Source organism: Notothenia coriiceps, unplaced genomic scaffold (genome assembly GCF_000735185.1).
Source record: "Notothenia coriiceps isolate Sejong01 unplaced genomic scaffold, NC01 NC01_scaffold00026228, whole genome shotgun sequence".
NCBI classification, from domain to species: Eukaryota; Metazoa; Chordata; class Actinopteri; order Perciformes; family Nototheniidae; genus Notothenia; species Notothenia coriiceps.
In genome coordinates this window covers 362,558-386,644 of record NW_011358929.1, presented here as the reverse complement: position 1 = coordinate 386,644, position 24,087 = coordinate 362,558, and the positions used below count along the sequence as shown (strand labels likewise).

The window sequence follows — 24,087 nt, the reverse complement described above, 5'->3', positions numbered from 1 at the left end:
AAATATATCCGAAAAAAACGCATAGTATAATTTGTCGAAAACACGTCATAAAAAAAGTCATGGTATGTCAAAAATATCCCCAAAAAATTCATTGTATTGCAAAATATATCAAAAATTACGTCATAGATATCAGAAGCGAAAATATCCCCAAAAAAGTCATAGTATAGTATGTCAAAATATATCACAAAAAAAGTCATGGTAAAGTATGTCAAAATATCAGAAAGAAAAAAATAGTATACGCTTTTGAAAATATCAAAAAGCATTGCATTTTGAAAATATCCGATGTCATTATATAATTTGTTGAAATTGAAAATATAAGGAAAAACTAAATAGTAGAAATATGTAGAAAATATCAATACAAATATAGTATGTTGAAAATATCAATACAAATATAGTATGTTATCAGATAAAACGACAAAGTATAGTATGTGGAAAATATCAGTTAAAAAGTAATAGTATCTTTGTTGAAAACATCAATAAAAACAACATATTATAGTATGTCAAAAATGGTGTCAAATAAAATAGTTATATTATTGTTTCTGTTTAGTTCCAGTATGCTTCCACTGCAGTGCATGCCTATTTGTGTAATCTTGTATTTGTCCACTAGGTGGCAGGACACAAATCAGAGAGATGTAATTTCCCTCTCTCACATATTTAATGTTTTTCGGGGGGGGATTTTTTCACCCACTTCACTGCGTTTTTTAAAAATGATTAAATAGTGAAGGATAACACTTTACAATTGATTATACAGTCAAAGGTTTATAATGGAATGATTAAAACACTTGAATAATAATAAAATAAATAAAAAATAAAATAAAAAAGTCATTGCGGGTTTTAAGATACGCCAGGAGGGTCAAAATTAACCATTCGCCTCTCAAAATGGCGGATGAACCAACACGGGAATGGAGCGATGAGCAGCTCAAAAGTGATGATTTGCCCAAAAAAGACGTAATAACGTTCATTCAGGACAATGCAGCACACTCGGTATGTTTATAGCGTTAGCCTTTATGCTATTTTTGTTTGAAATTCTGTAGGATAAACATTAACGCACACTTTGAGATGCAGCATGCTGCGTGGTTAGCTTAGCGTAGCAACATCAGAAATGCTGTTGTGTTTTAGCACTCAATGCAGAAACACAGACATGTTTATACGAAATGTGATGCCCTGTTTGAATAGTAACCACAGCTAATTCGTTTGAGTTGCACCCGGATCAGAAACGGTTGCATTTAAAAAAAATGAAAACGTGGTTTTTATGTGTCTTTCTTTTTGCCATGACCGAAACTATTTATTGAGCGAGAGCCTACGCATGATGGTGCAATAAGTTATCATCTGCTAACTTTCTGCTAACTTTCTCTTTGTTATTTCATTCTTTTTCCCTTTTAGTTCCTCAACGAGCACAAGCTGCTGGGAAACTTAAAAAGTGTTGCAAAAACGGCAAAGAAAGAACAACTGATTATTGCCTATAATCAGCTCTTTGAGAGCAAAGTAAGTGATAATGAGATGTGATGTTGCACACATGAAAGTGGGGATGGTCTAATCTATGTGGACTGCCTCACATTCAATCAAAAATGTATGTGTTTTATACTTGCTTTGTCCTTTGCAGCGGTTTAAAGGCACAGAACCAGTTGAAGATGTGACCGAGCAGATTAGAACTGTGAAAATCGAAGATAAGAAAGAGCTACCGGCAGAGGTTATTGATGAGGTACTGGTCCAGGGTGTTTTAATTTTGAGGAGTTTGGGAAGAATTTGTATTTGCAATATTTTAATTTGCACACATTCAAACTACTTTTAACCGCTCCTGTGTTGCTTTTTTCTCAGGGTCCGCCCAAATTCAAAAAGGCAGTGCTGAAGAAAGGTGACAAAACCAACTTTCCAAAGAAAGGCGAGAACGTGAGCTGCTGGTACACTGGTAGCTTGGAGGATGGAACCGTCTTTGACACTAATCTTCCCACAAGTATGACAAACCTCTACTTTAAAGTGATACTGCACCCATAATATTTTTAAGAAACAATGCTTGTGAGAAACATTGACCTGTAATGTAACCATCCCTTTTTACTTTTTGATCTGTAATGGCATTTTTCCTTTATGGTGATGAATACAGATCAAATCTGTGCCAGTTTAGCTGACTGTTTTCTCTCTGCAGCGGCAAGAAAGAAGAAGCAATCTAAACCCCTGAGCTTCAAAGTTGGCCTTGGCAGAGTCATCAGAGGAGTAAGTCGGATGTTTAGGCTCTGCATATAAACTCTCGTCGATTCCTGATCATGTCACTTCTCCTCCACCGCATGCCATTATTGATAATCCTTTACTTTCACAGTGGGATGAGGGTATTCTGACGATGAGCAAGGGCGAAACATCTCGCCTGGAGATTGAACCAGAGTGGGCCTACGGAAGAAAGGGTCTCCCCGACTCAAAGTATCCTTTCTGCTGGACTTGTGGTATTATGTCATGAAAATATAAATGATGTACATTTTTTCACCTACATGTGTAATCAGGTATTGTATGGTTAGTACTTTTTTTTCTCATGTACTGCAGCTTTAATCTGATTTTTTTGGTAACATGTTCATTTCGTATTGAATGCCAAATGTTCCTTAACTCAAGCTCTTCCAGAATTCCACCCAACGCGAAACTGTTCTTCGAGATTGAGCTGGTTGCTGTGGACTAACCGTCAAGTGCCAAGAAAAGAAGTACTCAAATGACCTGGCTGTAAAGGATCATGTTAAAATGGCATTTGGATTGCGCCATACTGTTCCTACTTTGTCTCATTCATCAATACGATTACCAGTTATTGCAGCGTTGTAAGTTTTGGCCAGAATGTGATGGCTTGTCAATATTGTACATAATGAGACACCCTGAAACCTTATTCTCTGTATTTTTCTTTTGTTGTTCTTTTGCATGTGTAATGTAAATGATTAATAAACCTGTTTCAGAGACCAAACATGGCTTCATCAGTCATTGTACAACTATAGGTTTGGATGACAATTGTGTCTTAATTACACACAAGGTGTCATTGGTATAGGAAAACTATTTTGATCCATTAAGTAGAACATCAATATCTTTACCGTTCTGGTATAAAAGCCATGACTAGTATGTGCATTCGTCAAAGATATTTTACATATTCTGGTCACAACCACATCTCTTACATACCAGATGCTCAATTTATAAAAACTGCATATTAAGTTCAGCCAGTACCATTTTAACAACTATAAGCCTGCCATTTGAAAAGGGATACCATACATTTCGGTAAAATAAAAACAAAGCAGGGAATCATTTAAATTGGACATACAATAAAATGTTTTTTAGTCTCATATTTTACATCTTCGGGTCACAACCGTATCTCGTCCAATACCAGATGCTCAATTTATTTTTAAAAAGGCCGGTAAATAACTGCACATAAAGTTCAACTATTTAACGAGTACATTTCTGTAACCGAGTAATATTTTAAAGATGAACAGTTCCCAGCAATGTAAGGGAATCACTTAAATTGAAGGACATAACACAAAACAAAAAAATTTCCAAGCCAGATATTTATTCTGTACAGAAAGATAACATTAAGCCTGGTCAAAAAAGAGCGGTGGTCGTTTTCCTCCCGTTAAGCATTGGTGCACTTAGGAGTTGGCGTTGGGTCCCTTCTTCTTTCCGAAGGTGGGCACCACATTCACAAAGCGTCTGTTGTACTGGATGCGACGCTTAGCACGGCCGGTCTTCTTCTTTTTCTTCTCCTGCTTCTCAACCTGGACAACATGACAGAAAAAGAAATCTCTTATTCTTAACAAATTCACATTCCAACAGTGTTCTTGAGGCCAGTTAAGTTGTTCATATGAAAGGATGAGTTCATATATTGAAACAGGTTTGAAAGAAGAAAAGAAAGTCATACCTTGGGTGTCTGTCCCCTCACTTTTCCAGCACGGGCCAGAGATCCGTGAACCTTACCTGAGGAGGAAAGGAAAGGGTTCATTATATTTTCCTGACAAACTAAAGCTCCTGCAATTGTTCAGGCCAAATACTGTTCCCATTTAAAAACACTAAAGGCTCCCAAACCTTTGTCTAATGAAAACTTTAGGCTAAATGATCTTGCAAATTAGGGCTTGTGATTTAGGGGTGGTGGTTTTTCGAATCATGACAGCCAGAAGTATAGCCAGACCAAACCAATAGAAAATGAAAAGGTTTGCATCAGGGTACTGACCTCCGAGCAGCCTAGCAGCTACTTCCAGGGTGCAGTTCTCTGAGATTCCACAGCATGCCAGGGAAGAATCATCCTCCAGTGGGCACCCAGCAAGGGACAGCACCTGATCCTCAACCAGGAAACCTTCGAGACCCTGGAGATGGGCCTAAGACAAACAACAAGAACGTTTTTAATCAAAGCACTTTCCATCAAAATCATTGCTAGATTTCATAGAGATTATTGAAAACAGTACTCTATTAAAGATCAAAAAGGTGTGGCGTCTTTTCAACAACGTGTAAACATTTTACCTTAATCTGGCCAACTGTCTCCTGTCCGGTCACCTCAAGGGTGTGAGTGCTCTGGGAACGCAAGAAGAGCTGCATCTTGATGCTGCAAGAAAACAAGAAAAGAGCAAAGCGACATTAGTCATTACTAGGTCACTCTGCTAGGAAACTTGTTTTTGTTCTTGATATCAAATGTATTCAAATTCTGACAAAACGTTAAAGCTGCGGGAAATGTTTTATAAGAGTAAAACAAAGAAGAAAATAGTTTAAAAAATGTACAGTTTTTTTAGAATGCTCTGGGGAAGCTTCAAAATCCGATAAAGTTAAGAGGATTCATAACTGAATAATACTTTGCTAAAAAAATAACATTTCATTTTAATATATATATTTATATTGTAATTTTCAAGTCAATGTTATCCAAAGGATTCCAGAATAAAGTTAGGTCTTTACAAAATGTGTCACTAAGGGACATTGCCAAGTGTAGCATTTTTGAAGTACATTTCAAACTGATCGGACTTTAAGAATAGTATTTAATATGATTTGGAAGGAAACTACTATAGCTGTAGTGGGGATATCAGCTAGTGGCGTAAGAAATATCTGTGACAGCAAACGTTGTAAGGCAGGCCCTTAACTTTGAGCCGATGTACAGGAATTGTTGAATAATGTCAACGTAATAAACGAAAAAAGAACAGCACGAAATAAAAAGGGAAATGTTGAAAACTCAGGAGCAGCAGTGCAAAGCAACATGCCGGGAACTGGAACAGCCTCGTCTCTATCGGTAACTCACTAATGCTATGCTAGCTTAACTAGCCACATGGGGAACGCGTTTCAAAAAGTCGTTTTAAAATTGCTTGAATAACTCGTAACTGCTCAAATAAAGTATAACTTGGTAGACATTGGGATATTGATACATTATTGCTAAACCAAAACGTTTCAGGGTTTTACAAATATTGGGTTTTTCACAAAAATTGCACAGGCCTTACCTCGTTTGATGCTAGTCGTTCAACGCTAGGCATAGAAAGGGCTGTATAAGGGCTGAAAGTGCGCATGTGCTGAATTACGTAGCCACGTCGGAAGCTGTGGCCACTCCCCTTACGTTTTGAAGTCGGGTGCTGCAGTTATTGAAGTTGCACATATTAGTTTTTACCATATATTAATAAAGAAGTGCATGTGATTTATCAAAACATTATGCTCAAAGCTCCATAAATATCACTTTATTTTAAGATAGAACCAAACCAATACATTTTCTAGACAACCAGGTCTTTATTAACAAGCAGTGGCTTGAGCAGACCTTGGTTTATCAGGGCAATTCACCCGTTTAAAACTATAGATTTAATTATTCACTTCACTCACTAAAATTAAAAATAAATATAAAAGCCATCAGCTCCAACACAGCAGCTTTATAGAGCACAATTGCTTTTACATTCCATAGTGATTAATGTAATGTGTCTGGACTAAAAACATGAATTTAAGAATGTTTAATGCCTCTGAACATAATTTACCAATAAGGAATGAAATGATGGATTCAACCAGTGACACGTTAGGATACCAATCTCTTTATTATGAAATAAATTCAAAATAAAAAAAGGAGGAACTGTTCATTTTCTGTATGGAAACGTAACCATGTAATATTAAAAATCTTTCAGTTTTGGGAGGGAGAAAAACACGACTCAAGAGGTGCATCCATGAAAGCCTCCTTTACAAGTTCAAATGTTAAACACAGAAAGAGACCAAACTAATTCATCAGAACTAAAAATGTAAAAGCTTTAATCACACAAGAAAAATATATCTGCCTTCACAAATAACATGCATTAAAGAACTCAGAACAGCCAGTGTTGGAGATGAAAAATATAACAATTCATATTGAGTGTTCTTTGAAGATCAAAACGATGTCACAGAGGGCAATGAGTTTTATATTCCAACCAATTGGTACAAAGTTTAATTTATTAGTAGAATTTAACCCAGAAAGAAGGAAAAAAACAGCTTTCATGGTTGGATTGAAATCTCTAAGGCATCATGTTATGTAACCATGAACAGAGATTTAGGCAGGTCACAATGGATGCTTTCCTCTGAGTCTTCATCTTCATGTTAGGGGTTTGTCCATTATGTTGGGGGAGGGGGGTAGTACTGGTTATACTGGGCATATTGGTTGTACTGTCCCCAGGAGTTTTGTCCCCAACCACCGTACTGTTGCTGATGAAGAGGGAAAGAAAAGAGAAAATTACTACAAATACTAAAAACATTTCAGCATGGTTAAATAAAACATGAACTTAAAGCCAAGGTAAAAGGAGAAATGTCCATTTAGAATCACAATCCCGGTAATATCGACGTATTAAGCAATATATGAAATATTAAAAAAACTCAATTTCCCTGTACTTTATATATAAAAATCCAATCATATTTTCTTCCTGTATTCATAAAACGATGTGTGCTTACAGTGTTCATTTTGGCAGCTATCTTTGATTTAGCCTTAAGACAAAAATGGTTATTAGTTTTAGTGACATTTTAGTCCTTTTTATCCTTCATAGTTTTAGTCTAGTTTTAGTCGACGACAACTCAAAACGTTTTAGTCCAGTTTTGGTTGATGAAAAATCATTACATTTTAGTCAACTTTTAATCAAAATGTTTTCTCTCTTTAAACTAATTCAGTTAAATACAGGTATCTGAAATTGGAATCAATGTGACAGTATCAAGTGTTGAAATTCATAAAGCAACATTTCACTCTCAACACTTTACTTGTGTAATATCTAGGGATGGCTATAGTTACGTTTTTTAACGTTACTACTACTCTCAAAAATCTGTGTGCACGCCACTGCAGCGTGTCTGTTAGGCCCCGCCCCCCGCACACAGACGAGACAGGGAGATCGCTCTTCTGGAGTGAAGAGAGCGGAAATAATGATATCGTAATTTAAAAACGTTGGACAGACAAGACTGACAATTGGGGGAAAATATCCTGCATTATGAATGTCCGATAGTCCACCATTAACACCTTAGTCCCATCTCGTCAACGAAAGCTAAATATACATTTCGTCATAGTTTTTATTATCAAGAATCTATTTTTAGCTCCTCACCGTCTCGTCTTAAAAAAGGTCGTTGACGAACATTTTTCGTCATAGTTTTCGTTGACGAAATTAACAATGGTGCTTACGTACGCTAGCATAAAGTAATTTCAATGATAATATCATGAAATCCATTTATCAATCTGCAACACTTAGCCACAAGGGAGATGTTTGTGGAGCCTTAGTCCTCTGCAGCTCTACCCACAATACAGTGTACCTCGTCAGTCCTTTTTGATCAAAATACATAATTAAAAATGCTCATAATAAGATCTGTAAATGGCCATGCGTGCTTGGAAAACTTGTTTAGAGATCAAATAGAAAACCCACCTGGTACCAGTTGTTGTATGCAGTGTTGTTTGCCGCTGGGTCCGTCGCTGCTGTTGCCGCACCCGTTGAACCGTCCTCCACCCGCTGCCTCTTAGAGTCAGGCTCCTGAGCGCTGGAGACGAAAATGTCAAATTAGTATAATCCCTTGTAAAGCCGTTCTCAAAGAAACAAAGTTTTAGGAGTGCATTACCATTTACTGTGATACAATGACTAATACACTATAAAACACTTTAATTGATTGCTATTAATCTTGTTCTTGAAGACATGAAAATGTGTTGTTGTGGCCCATCCCTGTTCCCTTATCCACCTGTCATACCCGTTCTCGGCTTTCCTCTTCGCGGGTTCGCTTTCTTTCTGTAGTTTTTGAAGTTCCTCATACGCAGCCCCAAGCCTAAAAGGTGTACGATAAAGAAAAATAGTCAGTATCAAACATGACACAAAAAGGATTTTTTTTTAAGACATTACTCCTAAAGTAATGAAACTCACACATTGACGTCACTGCCAAAGTCCTCGAGGAACTCAACCTTGCGCTGACAGAAGAGGAGGCGGGACTCCAGGGGCATCTGGCTCTGCAGGGCCCGGTCGAAACAGGCCAAGATCTCAGCCTCATTCTGTGTCACGTCTCCACTGTATTCCAGCTCAAGCAGGTTCAAATAGAGCTTTGGACTTGTCTGTAAAGCCACAAAAGTTTTAATGCGCGTCACACGACAAGTGCAAAACAGCCATAGTGGAATGTGGCACAATTCACCATTGTTGCATGAGGACTGGAGATTCTCTTGGCATTCCTAGTTTAATTTATTCTACAAGAATATAGCTTAATAGCAGTGTAACCTTTGATTTTCATCAAATGCAAAACTTGTCATTTGGTAGAATTCAAATATAACCTACTCTTGAAAAAGTCACAGATGCATAGAACGTGATTTTTTTTGGGGAAGAAAACACTAACAGTGCAGCAGTAATTCAGAGTAGAGGTTATCCTGGGAGTGTGTTGTTCTGTAGAAACTTGTTTGAACCTTTTACAGGTCTCTACGGAGCACTTTGCCACTTGTGAGCATGTTGATTAATACATACAGCATGCAAGTTAGTTATATTTACTGAATGACTGTTTTTAAGACATAAAACATTGCCATAATGCAATATTTTATGATTTTATAAAAGGTCTAGCTGGCTCTTTAAGTTTCCATGATGACCATTATGCATCTCACCTGGTCTTTTTCGATAGCATCCAGCAGCACCTTCCTGGCTTTGCTCAGACTTCTCTGCACCTTCATCATCTGCCGGGCCAGCTTCACAGCGTAGAACGATGTCTCAGTAGCATTCCTCGCAGACTCCATGGCCTCCCTCAACATGGCTTCCGCTTCTTCCAAGTTACCGTGGCGCCGCTCCAGACTCACCCTCCTCAGACGCACCATGGCCAGACCGGGGACTAATGCCTCCAGGGACTTCAGGATGTCACGAGCCTCCTCTACATTACCTGGACCAAGAAAAGCAGAATGCTATCAATACATGTGAAACCATGGAAAATGTTGCCATTAAAAAGTCTGTAATCATAATGTACATATATCAATACCCTCACAGTGTGCGAAAAAAGCACACCTCCCACCGTCCGGGACGTGTTATTTACAATATCGGACAAGTAGATTCTGGGAAGTGACGTTTTTCACCCTTATTTATTGACAAATATAATATAAGAACTCATTCGCAAATTATCGGTGTCCGCCATTGTTGCGGTTTTGCTTGTCGATTCCTAAGGAAATGCATCTTGCCGCTTTCTGTGCTGTTAGACGGGGGCGGGGCGGGACGTGTAGCAGGGTTGGGAAGCAAAACTTGGTTCAGATTACGATAACAATTGTCCGGTCCCGGGATTAATAAGAGTTGTGAGGACAGGAGGAGGAGGCCGAGCCCCGCAGCGCTCTCTCTCTCTCCGTATCAGCTGATCGCTGCACGGTGGAACTCAGCGTTTCTCTCTCTTTCTACACACAGCGGCTCCGCTGCCTGTTTAACAGCCTCATCTATGTCAAACTTTCTTTTGTTCTTTCTCTAACACGCAATGAAGGTTATTAAGCGTTTTAGCTCCTATGTTGTTAATATTGACCGCCATTTCCTTTATGAAGTAAAGCAGCCTCCCTGTCTGTGTCCTCGCGCTGTCCTCACATCCCCTGACCCCCAGACTCGGAGGAGCACAGGGATGTCAGTATTGTGTATGAAACAGGGTATAGAAAGTACATTATTGAAATGAAAATACTATTTATTTATTTTTACAAACAGTGAGCAAGTGGGCAGCTGCAGCATGTGTATTGCAGGACATGTGTTGGACACACAGAGTGTGTGGTTGGACTCTGTCCCACAGGCAGGTTGCAGTGTAACATCAGAGGAGACTAGGCCAATTTACATTCTCAAACTGCACCACTTAGAACTAACTAAACAATTATTTTTATATAATTGTATTCAATAACCGTAACAAAATTAAACCGTATGAAGCGATTTGTAAATAGGAATACAGATTTGACTTAATGTTTTCATAAATATATTTTTCTCCCAGTTTGTCATGAGACTTATTTTTACCCTCTCAAAGAACCAGACTCGAGAACCGAATAGAACCGGAATCGAAAAGCATAACCGGAATAGTTAAAATCCAAACGATACCCAACCCTATGTGTGATTCAGCGGTGTCGTTAAAAACCATGGGGAAAATGTAAAATGCGATGCCGATCGATTCTTCACTTGTCCATTCTGGAAGATTGCCAAACTCACTTGTCCATGGACAAGTACTTTCTAAAAACTTTTTCTTACACTGGCCTCAGATGTAGTTTATTCGTTCCCTTTACAAAGCCCTTGGTGATTTGACTGTTTAATTTGCATGCTTGGTTGAATGAACGTCATTACCTTGCTGCTCCTCGAAGGCAGCCCACAGCAGGTGAATCGCTGGCTTCTTGGGCAAATGGATGGTACACGCTTTCTTGTAGACATGTCTCACACCATCAGTGCTGTAGCCCTCTAGATATTTTGCATACTTGAGACAGCGAGTTGGAAGAAATGCAGGAGAGGACAGAGGAAAAAGAAACAGAGGAGAAAGGCAAAAGAGACAAAACATTTTAAACCTAAAATTTCAGTTGACAGAAGCAGTGAATTTCTTCATTGACAAGATCGTTTTAAGAAATTTTCTGTGTAAACCCATCAGCACCTTCATGGAACCAATTAGATAAGTTTCTGTAAGGTAGTGGGAGACGAAGAAGATGCAACGTAGTAGTTGGCAAATGCTGCAGTCAAATCTTGTGTGGCAAGCTGGCCATCCCCTAATACAACAGATACAGTCACATATCAACGTTACACGCAAAGAGGAGTGCAGGACGATTTACTGTGTCGATGTGATATCATCGTTGGTGGGGAAGTGCAGGGAAGTAGAGGGAGTGAAGGAGAGGTTAAAGGTTGAATTACCTTGGTCCAGAACTCCTCGTAGAGTGCGCAGGCGATGAGGCATCGTTCAAAAAGAACGACCACGCGCTCCGGAGTCCCGTTCTCAATTTCAAAGTCCAGGTACTCCTTCCAGTTGTTCAGCTGGTTCTTCTCTAAGGATTTGACGTGGAAGTAGGGTCTCTTAATCTGAAAATACAAGAGTAAAGCATTTAGACATTTTCTTCATAACAATGAGATAATATGTAAGAAAAAGTGTCTTCTGCTTCAGAGTTCTGGAGGAAAAGGAACACATACCGCTTCCTCAAAAGCCCAGCGCTTGCTGACTTCATGTTCGTTGTGGTTGGACACTTCCTGCCGAACCTCGTTCACCTTGTGGCGCATGTTCTCGATCTCCGTCACTCTCTACACAAAGACACAAAGAAAAACACCTGGTCAGCACTCCCGTGCATTTGTCACCCAATCACATTCTCCACTTGATGTAGAAACTGCAAGTCTTGGAGCCAAGGGTTTACCATGAGCTTGCCAGAGACAAGAAGCCTGTGGAGAGGGGGGGGGAGGTATGTATGCACCCTGCATATCAGCTTCTGGGTGCAGGTGCTGGGCCTCAGTTGATCCTTTTAGTTTTAGGGCGAGTCCCTGATGCCAACTTGAATCCCCCTGGCATTCATTGGCTTGGCTGCTGACATAAAGACACCTCTTCAAACCTAAACAAAGCTTACTCATCATGGAGAGCAGGCAAGCTCCTGCTAATGCCTGGAGGCGGTGCTACTGTAAATGTGTCTCCCCTGCAGGAGGAAAGTGGATTTTTACCTGAGCAGGGTCTGCAAGGTCCTCGGTACCGGGTGGTAGGTCATCCTGAGCAGAAGGCTTGTCCTCGCTCTCGCAGATCATCGCCGATAGGCTGGCTTTGGAGAGCTCGAGCCTCATCTGAATGAACTCCTCTTCTGACAAGAAGTGCTTGGGGTTGTTGTTTTGTACGTGATCTTTAAACCTGCAAAGATGAAAAAACAGATACACAAGATTAGGCATCAAATAGCGTACATGTAGCAGTAATTACACACATTAAACAGAACCAACTACAGAGAGCTGGTGTTTCTGGAGTATAACAATAAAGCAGATAAATAGAGTTGTTATTCAGATTTCAGTCTACCTCTGGAGGTGCTGGGAATACAGCTGTGTTGGGATGCCCAGGATTCTGTCATAGACGGCGGTGACATTAGCCAGTTTCTCCTGCTCCGTCTCCCAGGTGATGTAGGACTCCCACAGGCGGTCCGAGTGGAAGTCTGTACCGGCAGCAAGCACTGCATGCTCATAAGCACTGATGGTAAGAGAAAAGTTTGTGAATCTTATGCAACTATTTGTCTTTGTATGCCTCAAGTAAAATTCAATCATGAGATTTTTTGTAAATTCTGCAGTCAAAAAAGTCACATAACAGAAGAATGCTGTAAGATCAATGTCTTTGACTTACGCTCGAATGCGTCCCTCTGTTTCTGGGTCACTCAGGTCGGAGTTCTCTTTGATGAAGGTAAGGTAATGCAGCCACAGATCCACACTGAGAGGGATGGCCTGCAAGCCTCTTCTGTATACCTTGAAAGAGACCAGACCAAAAAAACACATGTCAACAGTTTGAATGATTTTACTTTATTCATTCAAGTAGCTCTTTGCCCTTTTTTTTAAATTTGTGTACCAGTTGCTGTTTGTTTCTCTAAAACAACGAAGAGTGAGGAACATCTAGAAAGTCTTCGATAATTGTTCTCTAAAATAATAAAATCAATAAGGCCAATGCCAGAACTGTTCAATTGTCACAAGCCAAATATTTATTACACATAGCAGCACATACAGTAAAACGATAGAAAAGAAAGCAAATAAGTAAAAGTGCCAAATATATCAATAGTTACCTCTTCTGCAACCTGTATATTCTCATGCTTCTTTTCAATATCAGCATACTTCTTCCAGTAGCCATAACAGTAGGGATAGCGTAGGAAGAATATGTCAAATGACTGTCTCACAGCTGGAAGAGCATTCTGCAAGGGAGATGAGCAATAAAAGTAATTGTATTAGTATTTCCCAGGTAGTACAATAATGCTTCTGGTCAATTTTTGTAATGTACTAAGAGAAATATTAGCATGTCTTCACTTACCTCTTGCTCCACATACTGCAGCAGGTAGACCCAACCATTGAAGTCCTCTGGGCTCTCCTCACATGCTTTAAAGAGTTTTTCAAACTCACTAGGCGGTTCTGGCTCAGGCTCAGCATGAACAGCCGGTTCTTGTGTGGCTTCTTTGGGTTCTTCAAGCTCCATGCCCTCCTCTGTCACCTGTGGTGCCACGCTCGCCTCTGGAGAAGTTAACAAGGAATTATGAAGGGGCATTGAGGCAGAGGAATAATAATTAAAAAAACAAATTCTTAATACTAAAAAAAGGCAACTGGAGGAATTTTATTTAGAAGGTATTGAGGGTTTTAAATGAAGCTTTACATGCATATTAACCAGCCAACAGAAACGTGCCTCCTTTTGTGCATGTGCAGTACATAAACAAGGTATATATAAATCGAATCAGATGAATTGCTATAACTTAACACCAGATATTTTGATTACCTTGACTGCTATCCTGAGTAGAAGCTTCTGGCATAACGGTCATCTCCTGGCTGTCTTGATCAGACTCTCCAGAGTCTGCTTTGTGGAATGATGGCTGCTCCGACTCTTCTTCTGGCTGGGGTGGAGGTGGAGGTGGAGGCGGTGGTGGTGGTTGCTCATCTTGGAAAAGCTGAGCACTGGCAATCTGAAACTGCTCCACAGCTTTCTCCACAGATCCCAGCTCTGTGGAATCCATCTGCTCATTTGGTTGCTGGTGCTGCACGGGAGCATCCTGGGATTCATCTGAGTCTTCAGGTAAGATGTTGGCGAGTGGGTCAGGAGTAACCTGGTCTGGGGACCAGTCTGCAGTTTGACCTAGAACCGGAAGGTCAGGAAGAAATGCATCCCCATTGCTCTCCATGACAGGGGACTCAGTGTCCAGCATTCCAATAAAAGTGTTGTCTGAGAGGTGCAGGCCTGTAGAGAAGCAGGATGGATCATCACTTGAGAAGCTACATTAAGTTGCTGGTCGCTAACAAATCGTCTACAATCATGAGGTAAACTTGTTTCTGTAATTTAAAAAGGAAAAATACCAGTTTGGGCTTCCTAACTTGAGGATTTCCTCATTGTATATATTTTGTTGTTGTTCTTCGATACTTAATAACATAGATTTTGACTTAACGACTAATTAATTCCGAATTAGGGCAGATTTAAGAAATGGTATCTACGTTAGGTAGATACCCCGTCAGCAGCAGCTGCTGGTGCTACAGGATCCTTCCTTGTTCTAACATTAAAACAGACGGAAGCTTAAGATAAGACCCTTACATACACCTACTAAAAATACTGTAGCCACGTGATCGGCTTCTTAGTTAAATAACCATACGATAAGCTCCTGAATTTAAAAGGCTAACTACCGTGCGTGTTTTCGAAATCGGTATGTTAGCTTTAGCCTTGTTTGCTGTTTGAGGCCCTGTTGCAGCCGCGAGTGTTTGTATAGTCAAAGTTCAATCATAAGTTGGGCCTTACTTTAGGTCCCATCTATATCCTGGAATGAACCGCGGTACTGAAGTTACTAGAGGTTATTGTTAGCCTAACACTAACATTTAGTCAGTTTACTACAATGTCTAGCTTACCATGGCCATAAATGTTGATATAAATTGTACCCAGCAGGGATGGATAACCATACAATTTCATTACCGAATGCTTACTTGAACTACAACGTGCTACGTATTTGCATCCATTTCCAGTTAGTAGTCGGCACCAACGGCTTCTCCACGTTCGCTAGTGAGCTAACGTCGGCAATTTCCCTAGCTACCGTTACCACTAATGGCTAGTATAAGCTGGCTGTTAAGTTTCCACGATTTTAGTCACATTTAACCAATTTTATAAACAAAGATGCGTTTAAGGAGTCTTACCAGTATCTTCCATGAAATGTTGGCCAACCTTAAGGACTTGTGAGCGGTCTTCGAAGTCACTTTATTTATGTCTAACCCACTACGGCCCGGCGCGCTTTGCCCACCATACTTGACTTGGAGGAAGAACCTAGAAAGGCTGTGTGCCCGTGCGCATGCTCAGTTAGGTCTAACACCGCCCCTATGTGTGTTAGGTTGAGGGTTTGATACATCCTTGTGAAAAAACATTCATGCAACATTTTTGATAAAGTGTACGTGCAAGGTCATGAGATTAAAGAAACAGAAATAGAAAGGGGCACACGTGGTTAACCATATCATATAGGTAGAACAATTACGCCTATAATACAGCAACATGTTATACAGTTGTGAGGGTTGTAGACTGTAGGTAGAATTCAGCATTTTTCAATACTTAACAAGTGTTGCCTTTCCATTATTTAGAAGTACAGTTCTCTTTAGATATCACTTGACTAATATCAGTAGGCCTTTTCATAGTTTTAGTAATTGCACTGTTAATATATTAGCCCTAGCAGTGTACGTTTTATGATAATAGTGTTTATTCATTTTAATGTTTTGTTAAATGCAAGAAATAGGCTGCTTTCGACAACGTGTGAAACTGAAGTTCCGCCAGCACTACACAACCTCCACGTCACAGTTTAATCGTGCAGGGACGCTTTTGAATGAATTATCAGACATGTCGGGGGAAACCCGGCTGTAAATCCCCTCTCCAGATCATTGTGCCTACTAAATCTTTAGATCTGCTTTATATGTAGAGTCCTATGAGTAAATATTGTAGCAGACGTCATATTAAAGGTGATTTAATACACAATGAAAGCTCAAATGGCGTCAACACTGGGCTAATAATGGACCAGTCTGCAGTTCAGTTGCTTGAAGCGCGCATGCGAAATGGCGTATGGCCCCTTCAGGTTCGGTCGGAAATCCCAAATAAAAGTGAGTAGTGCTTGTTTCCCTTGCCCACAGAGTTTTTCAAGCAGACGTTGCACTTTTATGCTGAATAAATAAAGTTAAGTAAAACTTAGCCGTTTACTTATTATTAATTAATACTAACTATAAGCCAGATGACATGTAGTGTCATGCCAAGTGTCAAGCTAGACAGTACCGATGCTGTGTGATGTGTGATCAGGGGCAGACATAGATATTTTTCAACTAAAGACCATTGCAACACTGCTTCAACTTAACATTAAAGCCCTTGGAAACGTAGTATTAAATCAATGCTATCCACAACAGTTAATATTCATGATTAAGAGGCAACATCATAAATTACTCAAAAACTCAAATATTCTACTTCATCAGGACTGTGGGTCACACCCTCTTTTTTGAAGTTGCTTTGCAACCGCTTGCAACCGTCGTCAGTTGCTTTGAACCGCTGCAAAGAGTAGGCCTACATGTATTGAAACAATGACATTTAACCAGATGTATAATATGAGTATTATGAACAGTAATGTATGGAAAACATTTAAATACAGGAAAGTGAGATATATAACAGTTTGACATGTGAGTAAATGAATACATTATGATACAGTATGAACAGTAAAATATGTCAAGCAGTTACTGTAGGCTGAATAGATATACTTATGTATAGTACAGTTGTAAGTACAAGAAATGGTAATAGTAGAACTCCTTTCAGAATAAACAGCTAGAGGTATGATATGAATAGGATGTAATTTATATCCAATGTACCAGCCTACAGTAGTAGACAGTGGTAGAAAAAAATGAATACTCTAGTCTATACAGTATAGTATGGACTGTGGTGTAAAAAGTATGGGTATAAGAGAATAAAGAGCCAACAACACAATAGCTATACTTCTTATAACTGATATTAGTTGCGAATGTTAACATTATTATAACATTCATTTAATTATAATCTGATATAATCACACTAGCATTATAATAGAGATAGTTGAGTAACACTACCTACAAAATATATTAACACACTCCAGGCTTTCATGCAACGCCCTTGTGGTAGAATGTTTTTTTCTGTTATGAAATGTCTGAGCTATTGCGCAGCCCCTGAACGCAGCAGCAGTGTGTGAGAGCAGCGTAGAGGAAGTGGCGGCTGATCTGGGTCCGCACCTTTTCCGGTAACACAGCACCGCTGTGACTGAAAGGCTGGAGAGAGAGAGGGAGGAAGAGAGACAGAGAGCGGCAAGATTGGGGAGAAACGGCCCGGGGACTGGGGGATGATTGCCGCAGACGTAGGTATAAATCCCGTTCTCTATTTTCTACTCTTTTGTTTCGCTTTTCTATCCGCAGATATAATTATTTTTCGGATTCAAAGTTGTCCTCTGTACTAACACCCCTCCCTTCTCTGGACCGCTCTTGTGTCACACAGGGGGAAGAGAAGAAAGTCGGATGAATCAATGACCTTTTGAACGCTCTTCCTGTGGATGTCCCGGTGCAGAAACGGAACGTGAAGCTCATTTTTGGGCGTGTTTTGATACGAAAAACACTGTGCTTGGAAATCAATCGACTGGAATCGGCTAAGGGCAAGTTTGGACAGCCGGCAGCCAAGGAGGAAGTGGGAACCCCGGGCTTGGACAGGGCCTGATTTATATAGTAAGCTAGGCAACAAAAAAAAGCCACTCTGTTTTTCAAATCAAATGAGAGAAAGAAGATTTTTGACCGAGAAGAAACACTTGAAATGTTGATTTTGAAGGAAGTCTAGTTTGAAACAACGGGATGTCATTTTTTCTCCTTACATCGGAGGGCAGTGGATCATGAAAATATATCCCCACCCAATTCTGCGAGGGCTACCCACATACTGCTCCCCTTGAAGTCACCCTCTCAGGTCAGATCATCCAGCTAATTGTAGTCGGTTATCAAACTGCACAAACTTGAGAGTCACCGCCTTTTGAATATTGACACTGTCAGCCCACCGCTGCCATCACGTGGACTTTCAGACACACTGATACTGTAACTTCTCAGTTGTATTGAAAACAACTTTGACTTTGTCCCTCATAAGAGAAGTTTTTTCCCTCCATCAAAGTATTTATGCACGGCAAACAAGATGGGCAAAGTGCTGTCAAAGATCTTTGGCAACAAGGAGATGAGAATATTGATGCTTGGACTTGATGCTGCTGGTAAAACTACCATCCTGTACAAGCTGAAGCTGGGACAGTCGGTCACCACCATCCCCACCGTTGGATTCAACGTGGAGACGGTCACGTATAAGAATGTGAAGTTCAACGTGTGGGATGTGGGGGGGCAGGACAAGATCAGACCACTGTGGAGACATTACTACACAGGCACCCAGGGCCTCATTTTCGTGGTGGACTGCGCCGACAGGGATAGGATCGATGAGGCGAAGCAGGAGCTCCACCGAATCATCAACGACCGGGAGATGAGGGACGCCATCATCCTGATCTTCGCCAACAAACAGGACCTTCCAGACGCCATGAAACCCCACGAGATCCAGGAGAAGCTGGGCCTGACCCGGATCAGAGATAGGAATTGGTACGTTCAGCCCTCGTGTGCGACAACAGGGGATGGACTATACGAGGGCCTGACCTGGCTTACCTCAAATTACAAATCTTAATGTTTCTCCATTCACCAGCCTGGACACTTTGAGGCTAATAAAGTAGCCGAGAATGAAAAAAAAAATGCAATCTGAAGCAATTAATACCATGACCTCTCTGCTGAGTGTATATCAAAGAGAGAAGCAATTATATTTTTGTTTTATTTTCCTTTTTTTGATATTGACTTCAATATAACCCCAGATTTCATTTAAACAAAAGACAATTTATTTTTCTGGCTTTATTTTTCTTTATAATCAGTACTGTTTAAATATACAAGACGCTTTCTTTTGAGCTCTTCTTTCGTTCTCCTCTCTTTGTATAATGTCTTTTTAGGGGACTCTTTGGGACACTTTTGCCTATGCTTGACTCTCATACAGTATTCTCATGACCCAGCTACATATCCAAAGGATGGGAAAAGTCCAGAAACCATTGCCTACATCAGCATATCACTTTCATGGCCCAAACTGCCTCTGTAATTTGTAAGAATGTGTATTCTGGATATGTTTGGACCTCAAGAAAAAAAAAACAGTTTTCATAATTGATTGTACTGGGATGCTTGAGGAGATGTGTTTGTTCTTATTTCCTGTGCAGTGATCACATCCATCATGTCTACTGTGGCGGCCTGTTTGAAAGACACTATGTGGACGCTGGATATTCACACACACTCACACTGTGATATGGATATATATTTTTGTTGTTTCAAGGTCTGAATTCGTTACCACCAGTCTCATTTCTGCCTCTTGTGTTTCACCCAGAGCTTCCATTACTGTCGAGTATTTGTAGTTTCAGCTGCCTTCAGGAGCGACCCGGGTTACAGGTGCCCCAAAATCAAGACAGCGGCAGAAGGTATTCTCAAATGTTGAGTTTGCACTTTGGGACGGGGGGGTTGGTAACCAGTTAGCTGGCTGTTCACATTTCAGACAACTGACTTTTGGACCCCAGCAAATGTTAACGATATTCCCAACCCCCCTCCACCTCCAATGTAGGTGCTTAGTGTCTTGAACCTTCTTTTCTTTTTACCCATCATCCTCTGCCTGTACACTTAAGTTCCTGCATCTATCTGTTAAAATTCCAAAAGATACTGCGCTGTTTTGATTGTGTTCCCTTTCTCTTTTGCTATGCTGTTGAAATAATAAAAAAATATATCCAGATCAGTACGAAAATGTGATGCCTTTTTCTATAAGCAGCTGCAGCCGTTAGAAGCAAAAGTCATATTTAACTTCTGAAAAAGTGTAACTCATAAAGGAGGAAGTGAGAGTTCAGGGCGTTAGAATTGTTCAAAGGACAAAGTGAAGGGAGCCTAGGCCCGTTAGCTTTCTGCACTTGCATCTGTGACTCACTGGCTGTGAATAAATGATGTGATCTCTAGTTTCCGAGTTGTGATTGTCGGGTAAAGCGTGCTTAAAGTATCCCTTTGTCCAGCGGGGAGCTGACTCCTCTCATGGCTTTTGATATTTTCTAACAGAGGAGAGTAATGTGGAGTTGGCCGAACTCCTGAACCATGGAAAGGGTAAAAGTCAAGAAGCTTGAACTTTTCAGTAGGGTACGTGAGGACACTTAGTATGTACTTGGTAATGGTACAAAATGCATATTTTAAGGTGCTAATAAAAGCAGGAAACTACACAATTCTCACAAACCATGCTCTATAACATTATGATAAATATATCTTACATTGTTGTAAGAATTTGTCCTTAGAAAGAGTGAAATTGGGTCACAGAGAATGTAACGAGAGCGGTGTCGTGCTTTATTCTTGTGTTTCACTGAGGTTTAGGGTGACAGCCTAAAAGGCCGTCTTGGTTTCTTTCTAATTCGCCATAAGGGACAGACCACTTAATGTATATTGCAACTGAGAGTTGTACATGTTCCTCAACTGTAAGAAGAATCAAAATACCGTTTAATACTTCCTATCTCTTAACACACGTCTAAAGAGGCAGGTGTGAATTGTGGGTAGTGACATCACTGTGAAGTCAGGAAACGCTTGAAATAGGAAAATAGTTATCATGTAAATCGGTGGGTGTATGGGTTGTTGTCTCGTGGAAAGCAAGAAGAGTGACAGTATAAGTGTCAGGTTGATCTATAAAGATACACAGGTCAAAGACTAATTCCAAGTGCAGGTTATTTCTCTATTCCGGAAAGTGCTAAGCAGTAGCAGCACAGTTATCACTCTCCAATTTTCTGAAAATGTCACATTTTGAAGGTATTGCATATTTCTCCTAATATGTTACTCTAGCAATGTCCAGGAGAAACTGAGTCAATGAATTCTTGTTACAGGAATGCCTGCTCTCTATCTCAGTATTTGCTCTGTTTGCTAATGGTGTTTGTTCTGTTAGCTGGTGAATTGAAGTTTGACCTGTTGCTCGGTTAAAGCAGTATCGTGCATGTGACGTGTCCAGCCTGAAGGACAGGGACAGGTACACTGAGATAGACACACAAATACCACAGCCTATACATCTCTCCGGAAACTGCTCACTTTCCAGTACATCTTTTGGAAATGTGAAGCATCACTAACAGGAATTTCCTGCATTTTCAGAACATGCTATTGTATTGAAATCTCCTTATTTGAACAGTCGAGGGCAGCGCCTCTGCTGTGTCAAGTATGATCTTGTTTGCTTATACTTTTCAATTCATGGCTTCCATTGTGGATGTGGACATTCCAAAGTGAAATCTACAAACGGTTTTTCGTGTCTCAGGAGAGGAAATATGGAAAGGCAGAGAGCCGTTTGAAAAGAACTCCTGATGTTGCGTCAGCGGCGCGCCAGTGAATCATGCTGCACATGTCAGAGGCTTTTTGTGCAGCTGTCACTGCACTAAGCAGCAGATGCACTGCACACACATTGGCTGGTGTCACTGGCTGTCAGGCTCACCTGTAGCCCAGTTAAAGGACACCATTTACAATACAATACAATACAACTTTATTTATAAAGCACTTTAAACCTCCAGACCAAAGTGCTGTACAGGCAAATAAATAAAACAAAGCATACAAAAAAGTAACACAGCTCAGCTCACACACCATAAAACAAGTACAAGTAAAAACAAAAAACAATTTAAATGCAAAAAAGCAACACTCCAAAGATGTTGAAACGCCAAGTGTTAAAACGCTAAGGAGAAGAGGTGGGTTTTAAGACGCGATTTAAAAGCAGGCAGTGTGGAGGCCTGTCTGATCTCCAGGGGCAGAGTGTTCCACAGTTTGGGAAGCGCTACAGAGAAGCAACGGTCCCCTCTGATCTTTGACCTGGTTTTAGGCACATTCAGGGGCAGTTGGTCCGCTGACCTGAGAGGGCGGTTCGGCGTGTAATGCTGTAGCAGTTCAGCCAGGTATGGTGGGGTCATGCCATTTAGGGATTTAAAAGTAAATAAAATAATTTTTAAATGGATCTTATAATAAATTGGCAGCCAGTGGAGAGAAGCTAATTTAGAAGATTGTCACTCCTACTTAAGGTGCGTTTCTGTCAAGAAAAAAACCTATCACTCAGACTTCAGTGCTAGCAGAGAAGTTGCACTAATTTTGCTTTGAAAGTTGCCCGTAGTTCCCCTGAAACCTCATTGATACAATGACACATTTCTTTCAGTTCCTCATCATCATCAGTCACATCAGAAGTGATTCACTTCAAATGTGTTTCCTGTGACATGCCTCCCTGTAAAAGCTTACTACGGAAGTGTTAGATTTGAATGAAAGCCCGAGTAGACCTGCTGATTTTTTTTTCGTGTTAAGCTTTAGCCCCGAGCACTGCCATTGTATGTCGCCGGGTGGGGGTGGACTTGACTATTGTACGCCTCTTTGAAGGGGGTGGTTTCGAAAACAATACTTTTAAATGGAACTCATTGGCAGTTCTTCTGTCATGTGTTTACTCAGGCGTTCCTCTTTGATTTTAATCTCATTTCAGTTCTTCAATCAGCTAACCGGGACACCGTTACATAAAGATATTTCAACATGAAGCTGATTTTAAATCAAGTAAAATATGACATAAAAACCTCTAACATTTATTTGCGGGAGTATACCTGAACTAGATGTTAATTATTTGAGTAAATACATTGTGTACATGAATGCAGTACAAGCACTGATTGTGTTGATGTCACTACAACCCCACATACACTCATGTACTGAGATATAGAGTTGAATAATCACACTTTTCAACGTTGCTTTCCTCACACCTCAGGCAGTCGCTGTCTGCCCACAGTTGTTTCCATAGCACTGGGGAGTTTAGAGATGGTATTCTCACTTTACTTGAAGAGTCGGAGGCTAAGTGAAGCTCTCGATGAGGGTGTCAGCCTCAAGATTGTTCTCATTCGGTTTGTACAAATGTGCTTAAGAGTTAGTTTCATCGGCTGATGTAGATATGCACAGAATCTGCAAGTGAAGGCGTAGACACAACAACAGTAATGAATGTTGGGTACCACTTTACAATAAGACTACCCTTATACAGGGTTTACGAATAGTTTGTAATTCATTTATTAATTAGGTTGTGAACACTTTATAAATCATTAATAAGCTTTTATAAGACATGAGATAAACAGGGCTGCTTGCCAAATAGTGAGCCCACATGTATCTGTACTGCTAAGCCTTTTCTTTTTAATGACTGATTTTAAATGCCATTTTCTTAATGTCTTTCATTTTTTGTAAAGCACTTTGCCTTGTGTTGAAAAGTGCTATATAAATAAACTTGCCTTGCCTTGCCTTGCCTTATATTGGCTACTAGCTTACTTCGTGTTCTTCATCAGCCAGCATCCTTGGTATCTGTTGTTCACTGAGTTGATTCTCGCTAAGTAGCCAATATAAGGCTTAGTCATCTTGCCAAATAGTGAGCCTGTGTTGATATATGAAAACGATGTTAGAACTGGTTTATTAATGGTTCTTAATGATTAATAAAGTGTTTACAACCTAATTAATAACCTAATTATAAACCCTTCATCATCCTTTATAAGGGTAGTCTTATTGTAAAGTGGTACCGAATGTAAAACTTCACATTATGAATTATTTCATTATTTGGGATCAAATTAAATAGTTTGACTACTTTGGGTTATATGCTTATTTGTGTTTTGCTTACCAGTACCGAGAGTTAAAAAAGGTCTTGTATCTGTTATTTAAATATGAAGCTAGCTAAGTCAAGAGCAACAGATCGGTCCAAAATTGTAACGATTCTTATGTTATGTCACGTTTTTAGTTTTGTATGTCTTNATAACTTCTTCCCACGAGTAATGAAAGATCATACATTTACGATATGCAAACAAGATATCTATTTCCATAATTACGCAGTGTGCGAAAAAGTACACGTCCCACCGTCCGGGACGTGTTATTTACAATATCGGACAAGTAGATC

The 24,087-nt window shown here is 40.1% G+C and overlaps 4 protein-coding genes across 6 annotated transcripts; 2 read left to right on the top strand and 2 right to left on the bottom strand.

The window, feature by feature from the left end:
• Nucleotides 1-847: 847 nt before the first annotated feature.
• On the top strand, nucleotides 848-2,935 carry fkbp3 (FKBP prolyl isomerase 3). Its single transcript, XM_010784237.1, has 7 exons — nucleotides 848-984; nucleotides 1,384-1,485; nucleotides 1,604-1,702; nucleotides 1,819-1,954; nucleotides 2,144-2,211; nucleotides 2,315-2,412; nucleotides 2,608-2,935. Exons 1-7 carry the CDS (start codon nucleotides 880-882, stop codon nucleotides 2,660-2,662), a joined length of 663 nt encoding a protein of 220 aa, XP_010782539.1. The 5' UTR covers nucleotides 848-879; the 3' UTR covers nucleotides 2,663-2,935.
• Nucleotides 2,936-3,505: 570 nt separating this feature from the next.
• Nucleotides 3,506-5,524, bottom strand: faua (FAU ubiquitin like and ribosomal protein S30 fusion a). Its single transcript, XM_010784236.1, has 5 exons — nucleotides 5,430-5,524; nucleotides 4,471-4,552; nucleotides 4,184-4,328; nucleotides 3,875-3,930; nucleotides 3,506-3,731 (listed from the first exon to the last, which is right to left on the bottom strand). The coding sequence occupies exons 2-5, from the start codon at nucleotides 4,543-4,545 to the stop codon at nucleotides 3,606-3,608; spliced, it is 402 nt and encodes a 133-aa protein (XP_010782538.1). The 5' UTR covers nucleotides 4,546-4,552; nucleotides 5,430-5,524; the 3' UTR covers nucleotides 3,506-3,605.
• A 462-nt stretch (nucleotides 5,525-5,986) lies between these two features.
• On the bottom strand, nucleotides 5,987-15,380 carry prpf39 (PRP39 pre-mRNA processing factor 39 homolog (yeast)). 2 transcript variants are annotated; one of them, XM_010784233.1, is made up of 15 exons: nucleotides 15,240-15,380; nucleotides 13,846-14,301; nucleotides 13,390-13,586; nucleotides 13,148-13,273; nucleotides 12,718-12,836; nucleotides 12,400-12,567; nucleotides 12,060-12,240; nucleotides 11,544-11,651; nucleotides 11,271-11,435; nucleotides 10,719-10,845; nucleotides 9,038-9,306; nucleotides 8,319-8,503; nucleotides 8,140-8,223; nucleotides 7,833-7,944; nucleotides 5,987-6,639 (listed from the first exon to the last, which is right to left on the bottom strand). In XM_010784233.1, the coding sequence occupies exons 1-15, from the start codon at nucleotides 15,250-15,252 to the stop codon at nucleotides 6,550-6,552; spliced, it is 2,400 nt and encodes a 799-aa protein (XP_010782535.1). In that variant the 5' UTR covers nucleotides 15,253-15,380; the 3' UTR covers nucleotides 5,987-6,549. The 2 variants fall into 2 exon arrangements, with proteins under 2 accessions (XP_010782535.1, XP_010782536.1); XM_010784234.1 differs by having other exon boundaries at nucleotides 8,149-8,223.
• A 1,943-nt stretch (nucleotides 15,381-17,323) lies between these two features.
• LOC104956700 (ADP-ribosylation factor 6-like) lies at nucleotides 17,324-19,923 on the top strand. 2 transcript variants are annotated; one of them, XM_010784232.1, is made up of 2 exons: nucleotides 17,324-17,449; nucleotides 17,587-19,923. In XM_010784232.1, exon 2 carries the CDS (start codon nucleotides 18,262-18,264, stop codon nucleotides 18,787-18,789), a length of 528 nt encoding a protein of 175 aa, XP_010782534.1. In that variant the 5' UTR covers nucleotides 17,324-17,449; nucleotides 17,587-18,261; the 3' UTR covers nucleotides 18,790-19,923. The 2 variants fall into 2 exon arrangements, with proteins under 2 accessions (XP_010782534.1, XP_010782533.1); XM_010784231.1 differs by having other exon boundaries at nucleotides 17,326-17,453.
• Nucleotides 19,924-24,087: the final 4,164 nt, after the last annotated feature.